This window comes from Xyrauchen texanus, chromosome 18 (genome assembly GCF_025860055.1).
Source record: "Xyrauchen texanus isolate HMW12.3.18 chromosome 18, RBS_HiC_50CHRs, whole genome shotgun sequence".
NCBI lineage: Eukaryota > Metazoa > Chordata > Actinopteri > Cypriniformes > Catostomidae > Xyrauchen > Xyrauchen texanus.
The window spans coordinates 45,412,207-45,423,520 of record NC_068293.1 but is presented as its reverse complement, the minus strand read 5'-3'; the positions used below and the strand labels follow the sequence as shown (position 1 = coordinate 45,423,520).

Here is an 11,314-nt window from a genome sequence, read left to right as displayed (position 1 = left end):
AGGGCAGCACTCAGACGTTTTTACACCATATATTGTAGAATTAAAACACTTTATACACAAATGTCAAAAAAATTACTTGAATCAATGACCAGTACTAATAAAGCCCCATGCTTACAGATCATTAACTAAAAAAAGTTGGTTTAGGGTTTAGTTACCCTTTAAAGCGATTAGTGCATCCACAATCTATCAATTGTTAACAGTTATGCTTAATTTCATTTACTGCCAAAATGTAATTAACTTTCTGTAAACATCATTTAGATGAATTGTAATCCAAGTAGGCACTATTATTTTTAGTGTCGCTTTAACACGAAAAAGGAAGCTCATGAATATTCATATAAGCTCTGCCTAGTGCAACTGAAAATCTCAGAAACCGAATAATTGTGAACACCACATGAATCTCTAAACTGCTGATGAAGGTGGTTTTGTCACTGATGAAAATATGTATGCATCTAAAGCTCCCCTGTGGGCAAGTAATTAAGACATTACAGATACTTTACCGTGTGTAATCCACTACAGATACTTTACCGTGTGTAATCCAGTACATAATGAGTAAATCCAGAGACGAGTCCAGCACAGACTGAAACTTTAGCATGTGTAAAAGTCACTTCAGACCACACCTGATACATGTGCACTCTCTCACAAACAGTGTCTGACTACATTCATTAGAAACTTTGAGCATTTATTGGAATGTTTTACAACATGTGTCATCTGCCTTTAATTGATCCAAACATCTTCTGCTGGTAATACTGCTACAGTCATCACTCCTCTCACGCTCTTATACAGAGTATTGATTTACAATAAATGACATCTGAAGGTAAAAGGAGTATTTTAAACGCCATTAAGAAAATCCAGGATATGGTGTTTTTTTCTAACACTTTCTTTTAGTCACAAATTTGACAGAATCAAAGTCGAGAACATTCTTCCTCAACAGTGACTCATGAAATATTAAAAAAAGAGACAGGAAGTATCCGCACACACGCGTTTGTGATTCTTTACATCTCAATAATAATAAAGATGATGTCAGTCCAGTCTTCATCATGAATCCGTTACTGTCACACATTCACACCAGACTGAAGCCATTTCAGTTGTTTACATCCAATCAAATCAACAAAAAGCTTGTTGTGGGTTTGGCGTGTGTTTAGGACATGACACCAAACACAGGATTGTGGCGGCAGATACTCGGGCCGATCTCCTCATAATCCTTCTTGGTGTGACACACTTGATAGAACTCCGGCTAAAAGACACACACACACACACACACACACACACACACACACACTTAGTGATTCAGCGTCCTGCAGTGTAAGTCAGTGTTAATGTAATAGTCGTTAACTAACATCATTTCTTTGATGAATGAATGAATGCTGCTTTAATGACCAGAACGACTAACACAAACTGTACAGCCATTAAACCGTTTAAAACTATAAATAATTGAGTTCTCAGAGCACACATTCATCAAGATGTTCAAAATTAACAAATAAAAGCTTTTATGTAATAAAATGTGTTTTGTGAGAGCAAGAAATAATAATTATATTTTAAATTCAGCAGTAGCTGATTCCTCTTAAAGAGCTCGAATATAGATTAGTTAAAAATAAACTAATGTAGAGATTCTTCAGAAGGACCGCACGCACACGCACGCACGCACACACACGCACACACACACAAGCGCACGCACACACACGCACGCACGCACACGCACGCACGCACGCGACGCCACGCACGCGACGCGACACACGCACGCCACGCACGCGCATCGCGCACGCACATGCGCACGCGCACGCGACGCGCTACGCACCACTCCCACCCAACACAACACTCACTATATTAAACCAGTGGATTGACCAGTGGTGTAATGTGTGTGTGTGTGTGTGTGTGTGTGTGTGTGTGTAACTCACAGTGGATGCCAACATAGATCCTCCGAACCACACAGCGTATCGCTGCATGTGATGAGTGATGACCTGGACATCGATTGGTTTGGGCTGAGAGAGAGAGAGAGAGAGAGAGAGAGAGAGAGAGAATATTCAGTTGCATTATGGGTCACGCGTGACAGATAACAGACACCGATTCTGCTGCTGTTCTCTAGAGTCTCACCTTGAGTTTTCCTCCGCTGAGCTCCTCACTGAGTTTCAGACGAGCGTCCACCGTTCTCTTCAAATCTCTCTGCAAACGACGGCCGAAGTCACGGAACATGGTGGAACCGCCCGATAAAACAATGTTCTGAAACAGAGACTCCCGTTCAAACACACAATATCGTACAATACAGAAGAATATAATAATAAAACACACTTGTGAGGGACAGTTTGATGCTGTCTGACCTTATAGAGCGGACGACGCACATCGATTGGACAGTTCTGAATGACCTCATCAACCACCTCAGAGATTGGCTGAGTGAAATCAGGATTAGCAAACTGAAAGAGAAAAATAAGAGAAGGAGTGAGTCACACTTAATAGTGTGTGTGTGTGTGTGTGTGTGTGTGTGTGTGGGCATACCTCAGGATGGAAGAATATTTCGGGTCCCAGGAAGCGCTCATATCCCACATCGACGGTGAACTCTTTCTTACTGATAGCGTTGATGCCGGTGTACTGTTTGATCCATTTAGATCCGTCTGTGTCATATTTATTAAACTCCTTCACCAGGTCAGGACACACATAACTGAAGCGCTCCTACACACAAACACTCATTATAATGTCATATAGTCTAAACCACACACACACACACACACACACACACAATAATGTCATATAGTCTAAACCACACACACACACACACACACACACACACACACACACACACACACACACACACACACACACACACACACACACACACACACACACAATAATGTCATATAGTCTAAACCACACACACACACACACACACACACACACACACACACAATAATGTCATATAGTCTAAACCACCCATTTGCCCCCATTTGGCAAATCGGACCATTCTTCCGTTCTGCTTCTGCCCGCTTACAGGCAGAAACTGAAACAGGAAGCACCCACCCTCAGAACGATCCAGTGCTGGTCGGACCAATCAGACTCTGTGCTACAAGACTGTTTTGATCACGCGGACTGGGAGATGTTCCGGTCCGCCTCTGATGACGACATCGAGGTTTACGCTGACAGCGTAACGTGTTTCATCAGGAAGTGCGTAGAGGACGTTGTTCCGACCAAAACTATACGGATATACCCCAACCAGAAACCATGGGTTAACGGCGAGGTTCGCGCGGCACTCAATGCGCGGTCCTCCGCTTTTAATTTTTCTAAAACGGAGGAGCGTAAACAAGCCAGTTATGCCCTCCGTAACACTATCAGTGCAGCTAAACGCCAGTACAGGCACAAGCTTGAAGGCCAGTTCAACACCACTGACTCTAGAAGTATGTGGCAGGGAATTAACACAATCACGGACTACAAGCGGAATAAAGTCTCCGCCATGAACACCGCTGCATCTCTCCCGGACGAACTTAATACATTTTATGCTCGTTTTGAGGACAGTAACACCGCCCTCGCGGAGAGAGCACTCGCTGCTGACGCTACAGAGGTTGATTCACTCTCCGTCTCTGTTGTGGATGTAACCCGATCATTCCGACGGGTGAACATCCGTAAAGCCGCGGGTCCAGACGGCATTCCGGGCCGCGTCATCAGAGCGTGCGCGAATCAACTGGCTGGTGTTTTTACGGACATTTTCAATCTGTCCCTCTCCCTGTCTGTAGTCCCCACATGCTTCAAAACATCAACCATTGTGCCTGTACCGAAGCAAGCTATAATCACATGCTTAAATGACTGGCGTCCTGTTGCTCTGACCCCCATCATCAGCAAATGCTTCGAGAGGTTAATCAGAGATCACATCTGCTCTGTTCTGCCCCCTCTTTGGACCCATTGCAGTTTGCCTACCGCAACAACCGCTCCACTGATGATGCCATTGCATCTACACTACACACTGCTCTCTCCCACCTGGAAAAAAGGAACACATATGTGAGAATGCTGTTTGTAGACTACAGCTCAGCATTCAACACCATAGTGCCCTCCAAGCTTGATGAGAAACTCCGGGCTCTGGGCTTAAACAGCTCGCTGTGCAGCTGGATCCTGGATTTCCTGTCAGGCAGACGTCAGGTGGTTAGAATGGGCAGCAACACCTCCTCATCACTGACCCTCAACACTGGAGCCCCGCAGGGCTGTGTTCTCAGCCCACTCCTGTATTCCCTGTACACACATGACTGTGTGGCAACACATAGCTCCAATGCCATCATTAAGTTTGCTGACGATACGACGGTGGTAGGTCTGATCACTGACAATGATGAAAGAGCCTACAGAGAGGAGGTGCACACTCTGACACGCTGGTGTCAGGAGCACAACCTCTCCCTCAACGTCAGTAAAACCAAGGAGCTTGTTGTGGACTTCAGGAAGAAAGACGGAGAACACAGCCCCATCACCATCAATGGAGCACCGGTGGAGAGAGTCAGCAGCTTCAAGTTCCTCGGTGTCCACATTACTGAGGAACTCACATGGTCCGTCCACACTGAGGCCGTTGTGAAGAAGGCTCACCAGCCCTCTTCTTCCTGAGACGGCTGAGAAAGTTTGGAATGAACCACCACATCCTCACACGGTTCTACACCAGCACTGTAGAGAGCATCCTGACTGGCTGCATCACCGCCTGGTACGGCAATAGCACCGCAGCACAACTGCAAAGCCCTGCAAAGGGTGGTGCTGAACTGCCAGGAACATCATCGGAGGTGAGCTTCCCTCCCTCCAGGACATATACACCAGGCAGTGTGTGAAAAAAGCTCGGAGGATCATCAGAGACTCCAGTCACCCAAGTCATGGGCTGTTCTCACTGCTACCATCAGGCAGGCGGTATCGCAGCATCAGGACCCGCACCAGCCGACTACATGATAGCTTTTTCCCCAAGCAATCAGACTGTTGAACTCTTGATCTATCAGGATCAATAATTAGCACTGCACTTTATTAATCTAAAATCTCACACTGGACTGTCAACATATTCTCCTCAATACAACTGCTATATATATATATATATATCACATATATATTTCATATACTCCCACTTATTGTATTGTATTGTATATTCTGTTCTATATTCTGCATTGTATATAATTATTGTGTTGTGTAAGTATGTGTACATCTGATTTGTAAATTGTTTTGTGTAAGTATGTGTACATTTGATATGTAAATTGTTTTGTGTAAGTATGTTGTTTATTGTAATTGGTATATGTCTCGTCACTGTCATGACTGCTATGTTGCTCGGAACTGCACACAAGAATTTCACCTACTGTTGCACTTGTGTACATGGTAGTGTGACAATAAAGTGATTTGATCTGATTTGATTTGATTTGACCACACACACATACACACACACACACACACAATAATGTCATATAGTCTAAACCACACACACACACACACACACACACACTATAATGTCATATAGTCTAGACCATACACAAACTCACACACAAATCGCGCGCACACACACACACACACACACTCTCTCTCAAACACAAAGCACACAAAACACACTAGCGCACACACACTCACCTTGACGGCTTTGGCGGTCTCCAGCGACTGTTCGGGTGGGATGCCCACCTCTCTCTCCCTCAGTAACTGCTGTGTGAAATACGTGATGTCACGACCTGCGATGGGAATGTGTTTAATACAGCTGCCAATCACGTAACCCTCTGCCTGTGAACCAATCAGATTGAGGTTAGAACAATCAGTCGAGTTCATCAGTGGTTTTCATTTCTTCAGCAGAATCAAACACATGTAGTCAACACTGAGGAGTTTATCAATCATCATGTCAACAATCATTACAGTTCAGACACGCCACATCTGCGTAAACGACATTCATTCATTCAAGATGGGTGATATTGCACTGGCTGGAAATGTGATTCGTGTAGTGGCACCAAGATCCTTTTACTGTGCGCTCCTGTAAGTGTGTGTGTGTCAGACGCACCACTGGAATGACGTGAGTAACTCCGTCTCCGCTGTCGATGACAGTTCCTGTGAGTGTTCTCTCACCGACCTGACGTGACGTCCATGAAGCAGCCAGAGCCAAAACCGCCTGATAAACACACACACACACACACACACACACACACAACATCAGCAAACATAAACACTGCACCTGTGTGTGTGTGGTGGGTGTGTGTGTGTGTGTGTGTGTGTGTACCTGCACAGCGATGTAGAGTCCCGGCACATTGAAGGACTCAAACATGATCTCGGCCGTGTACTCGCGGTTTTCTGGCGTGTTTAACGGAGGTTCAGTCTGAGACACGAACAAAACATCAGATCACATGATCAGATTGGACTGACGGGAAGCTGCAGTAGAGTTTACTGACTCATGTCACGTGTGCAGTAGCACATTCATGACCTTTACAGTCCCTTAATCTCCTAAAACATCATTCCTAATCCAGAATACCTGCACATCCTTCAGAAATCACTGGAGAACATCTTATTTTCAGAGAAATCAAACACAATTTGGTGATTTATGTTTAAAACAAGAAGAAACATTTAGCCAATGAAGACTCATACACGTGTTTTTACATCTGAATAATGTTTCACGACATTTGATTCTTGTAATGAGCATTAAACTTTCTAACCCTCTCTGAAAACAACATGTAATATCTCATGACGTTCCAGTGGAGGTTAAAGGTCATCGGTCACTCACCAGTAGGAAGTAATGGTCCTCAGGTTCAGCTCTCAAGTATTTAAAGATCACCTGCTCCATAAATCTCTCCATCAGATCCCAATCCTCCACAATCCCATGCCGGATCGGCCACTACAGATTCAGGAAGAGAATATTCTCATGATTTATCAAAACAATTGTTACATTTACAGGTTCTCATCCTTTTTTAAATCAACTTCAAATTGGATCTTTCCAGACATTTGTAAGAATTGTACACATTTTCCAGGCTTGGAAATCACAATTTTAAAACGCATGACAATTCCAGGTTATTTTACAAGGGAAACTGGCATTTATGCAAGAGGTATTAGTGAGACCAGCGGAGGGTGTTCACCCAGTGCGGGTCACTGATGCCCCAGGACAGTGACGGGGACACTATGCTGTTAAAAGTCATCGTCCTTCAGATAAGACGTTGAACCGAGGTCCTGACACTCTGTGGTCATTAAAAACCCCAGGACGCTTCTCGAAAAGAGTAGGGGTGTACCCCGTTATCCTGGCTAACCCCCCACCCTCCCCCCATGGACCCCTAATCATCCCCTCCATTATTGTGTGCATCACTCTCCTCTCCCCCAGTATCTGGTGTGTGTACTGGTGCACTACAGCTGCTGTCAATCAAACAGGTGGATGTTCACTGTAATGGAAGTCAATGGGGGCAATTTTTGGAGGTTTAAAGGCAGAAATGTGAAGATTATAATTGTATAAAAGTACTTGCATTAATACTTCTGTTAAAACTTGTGGATTATTTGAGCTGTAAAGTAGTTTAATTCATTATGTGGAATTACGGCATGACGTTGTCATGGCAACGAAGTAGTAATATTGTCTATATCTTCACACAGATGTGGTTAATAAGTGATTTAATGACAGTAAAATCATGTTAACACACATATTGTTCATGTCTTGTGACTTGTGAAACAGTATTTTAATGTTTACAGATTAAACCCCATTGACTTGCATTGGAAGTGTCTCACTGGAACACACATTTAAAGAAAAGGAGGGACGAGTTGAAATGAATGTGTTAAAATCAGTTTGAAATTATACAAATTTTTTTATTTAAATACTTTTCCCGTCTTGAGCTAGTGACCGTGTCTCTGTGTGTATAAATTGGCGTGTTTCTTGTGGTCACGTGTTACACAGCATTGACGCTTCACTCACTTTGGTGGCGTAGTTGGGTTTATCGATGGCCTCGTCGCCGATGAAGAAGTCCAGGTCATCGACTCCCTTCATCATCCTCCTCTGGGCTTGATCACCCACCTTCGCCGACTCTTTAATGGCAATGCCTAATAGAGAGCAGAGGATGATGGGAAAAGCGTGTTTATTCAGTATATCATCGGATGAGCTGATAACATGAGATCTGTGACGTGTCAGTCAAAAGAAAGTGAACAGTGTCGTCTTTAATTTCCACACATGAGAATCACAGACACTCACATGACGGAACGATGAACTGCGGTTCTGTGTTTCCAGCATATCCCAGTTTAGTGTACCTGTAACACACACACTGTTAATCATTTGCATACACACACACACACACACACACTAATTACTGAGTGACCACCAGCATCAGAAACACACAAATGATGCTTAGACTTTCACTTCTGTTCAATCACTGCTGCATGTGTACTTTTGATTGACAAAGACATTCTTACTTTAACCAATGATGTCATCAGCTGTGCGTATGACACACACTCTCTCTCTCTCTCTCTCTCTCTCTCTCTCTCTCTCTCTCTCACACACACACACACACATCTGTAAGTAGTTGAGTGCAGGTGTTTGTTTTCATGTCTCTACATGTTACTGGCAGCACTAAATACCTGCACACTCACTTCTGTTTACAGTTCTACATGTTTACAGTGATACCTGATGCTTAATTCACTTTAACTGAAACACGAATAAAACCAGGAAAAACTGTTCAAATCATTCAGCTGGGAAGAGATCGTGTCTCATAACATCGGAAATAGTGCATCCTGTATAAATGACTGCTGTTTATTATCTTGTACATCTGACTATTATCCGCCAGTGTACACCATCATAATATAGAGAATAAGAATAAAACAGATTCAGTGTTTTTCTCTGTTTGCCCATATAAGGCCTCAGTGAGAATGCGGAAGTGCAGAAGCTGGAAACAGATGTGCGCATGCGCAGATTCCATCACTTCACATCAAACTCTTTAAGTCTGTATTTATTCTTGAAATGAAATAAATGATCATATTAAATCCACTACAACTTAAATCTTATAAATTAATGATAAAATCTTAATGTGACTTCAGATAACGCGTATTTCTTCTCTCATTGGACCGCAGATAAATCATCACATTATCATCAACACACAATCACCTCAAAATCATTCTGCATTAACCCAAACTAATCCTAACTGACCCTAACTAAACCAAACCAACCCCAACTGACCCATTCCGACTTCATGTGAATTCTTGCAGGGCAAAGGGACGAAACAACAAAGATTACCAAATAATAAACATGTAAACACCGGGACAGTTTTGAAATTAGATAAAAAGGCGCGTAACTCACCCTGTGCCACAATCCACAACACATGCGGGTAACCGAGCGGCCATCTCGAGCTGTAAAAGCGCCGGTGAAGCTCCGGTAACGACAGATCAGACGGTCAGATGTATGCGAGGCGGAACCCGGAAGCGCGCGAGGAAATGTTTTCTGCTTCCGCCTTCAAGCAGAAAACTCACGCGTAGACTAGAGCGGCCGCAATCGTCAACAGATGATCAGATGGGCGGTACAGAGCGACTCAAAACACTCTCTGATTGGCCAGATGCCATGACGTATGCTACCAACGAAGCTGTTCACATTCACAATTTTACCAAAGCGTATAAATTACCCAATTACATATTTATTTACTGTAGGATAAGGGAAAATAAAGCAATGAGGATGAAAATAAAAGAATGTGAACATTTAATAAAAATGTTGCTCAAAATAAGGCATCTAAATATATATATTTTTTGTAAAAGTTGTAAATCACTCATTAAGTTGATGCAGTCACACATGTGTGCCTCTATGATTTTAAAGGTTTTGAAGCCGTTGTGTTGTTAAATAAGTTTGCAGGAGTGTTGACTACATGAGGCAGAAGCGCGCCGCCTGTCGGATCTTACATGAACTGCACACGAGTGTCAGCTGTCAATCATTCTACTGCCGCGCTGTCAAGTCAAGTCAAGTGGTTTTTATTGTCGTTTCAACCATATACAGTTAGTACAGTACACAGCAAAACGAGACAACGTTCCTCCAGGACCATGGTGCTACATAAAAACAACAAAGGACCAACATAGGACCACATGAGACTACACAACGGAATAAAATACCTATATAAACTACCTATATATACCTATATAAAGTGCACGTGCAAACATGTGCAAAAAGTACAGGACAGTACAACAAATTACTGACAATGAACAGGACAATAGACAGTGCAGCACCGACCAGTACTCAGTAGTGCAAAAAGATGACAGTTTCTAAAATGTAAACATAACATACTATGAGATAATGTTCTATGCACATAGCAGTTATTGAGGTAGCAGACAGTTATAAAGTGACAGTTATTAAAGTGCAACTCAGGACACGTGTGTGTCAAACCAGTCTCTGAGTATTGAGAAGTCTGATGGCTTGGGGAAGAAGCTGTTACACAGTCTGGCCGTGAGGGCCCGAATGCGTCGGTACCTCTTGCCAGACGGGAGGAGGGTAAAGAGTTTGTGTGAGGGTGTGTGGGGTCGTCCACAATGCTGGTTGCTTTGCGGATACAGTGTTTTTTGTAAATGTCTTTGATGGAGGGAAGAGAGACCCCAATGATCTTCTCAGCTGTCCTCACTATCCTCTGCAGGGCTTTGCGGTCCGAAACGGTGCAAGTCCCAAACCAGGCAGTGATGCAGCTGCTCAGGATGCTCTCAATAGTCCCTCTATAGAATGTAGTGAGGATGGGGGTTGGGAGATGTGCTTTCCTCAGCCTTCGAAGAAAGTAGAGACGCTGCTGGGCTTTCTTGGTGATAGAGCTGGTGTTGAGGGACCAGGTGAGGTTCTCCGCCAGGTGAACACCAAGAAATTTGGTGCTCTTGACGATCTCCACAGAGGAGCCGTCGATGTTCAGCGGAGTGTGTTCACCTTGTGCTCTCCTAAAGTCAACAACCATCTCTTTTGTTTTGTCGACATTCAGGGACAGGTTGTTGGCTCTACACCAGTTCGTCAGCCGCTGCACCTCCTCTCTGTATGCTGACTCGTTGTTCTTGCTGATGAGACCCACCACGGTCGTGTCATCGGCGAACTTGATGATGTGATTCGAGCTGTGCATTGCTGCACAGTCGTGAGTCAGCAGAGTGAACAGCAGTGGACTGAGCACACAGCCCTGGGGGGCCCCAGTGCTCAGTGTGGTGGTGGTGGTGGAGATGCTGTTCCCGATCCGGACTGACTGAGGTCTCCCAGTCAGGAAGTCCAGGATCCAGTTGCAGAGGGAGGTGTCCAGGCCCAGCAGGTTCAGCTTTCCAATCAGGTGCTGGGGAATGATTGTGTTGAATGCTGAGCTGAAATCTATGAACAGCATTCGAACGTATGAGTCCTTATTGTCTAGGTGGGTGAGGGCCAGATGGAGGGTTGTGGTGATGG

General features: G+C 44.0%; 1 protein-coding gene across 1 annotated transcript; it reads right to left on the bottom strand.

Annotated features, from left to right (window-relative positions):
* Positions 1–662: 662 nt before the first annotated feature.
* On the bottom strand, positions 663–9,384 carry actr3 (actin related protein 3). The gene is made up of 12 exons (XM_052148508.1): positions 9,227–9,384; positions 8,129–8,184; positions 7,856–7,980; positions 6,689–6,799; positions 6,191–6,286; positions 5,975–6,082; positions 5,560–5,703; positions 2,491–2,664; positions 2,316–2,408; positions 2,092–2,217; positions 1,896–1,979; positions 663–1,234 (listed from the first exon to the last, which is right to left on the bottom strand). The coding sequence occupies exons 1-12, from the start codon at positions 9,268–9,270 to the stop codon at positions 1,139–1,141; spliced, it is 1,257 nt and encodes a 418-aa protein (XP_052004468.1). The 5' UTR covers positions 9,271–9,384; the 3' UTR covers positions 663–1,138.
* Positions 9,385–11,314: the final 1,930 nt, after the last annotated feature.

Bases quoted from the DNA above. Each gene is read 5' to 3' on its own strand.
- actr3 (XM_052148508.1), bottom strand. From the start codon at position 9,270: ATGGCCGCTCGGTTACCCGCATGTGTTGTGGATTGTGGCACAGG. The intron at 7,981-8,128 runs GTGAGTGTCTGT...GCTCTCTATTAG, and splicing joins GCAGTTCATCGTTCCGTCAT to GCATTGCCATTAAAGAGTCG. The intron at 1,235-1,895 runs GTGAGTTACACA...TGTGTCTTTTAG, and splicing joins GATCTATGTTGGCATCCACT to CCGGAGTTCTATCAAGTGTG.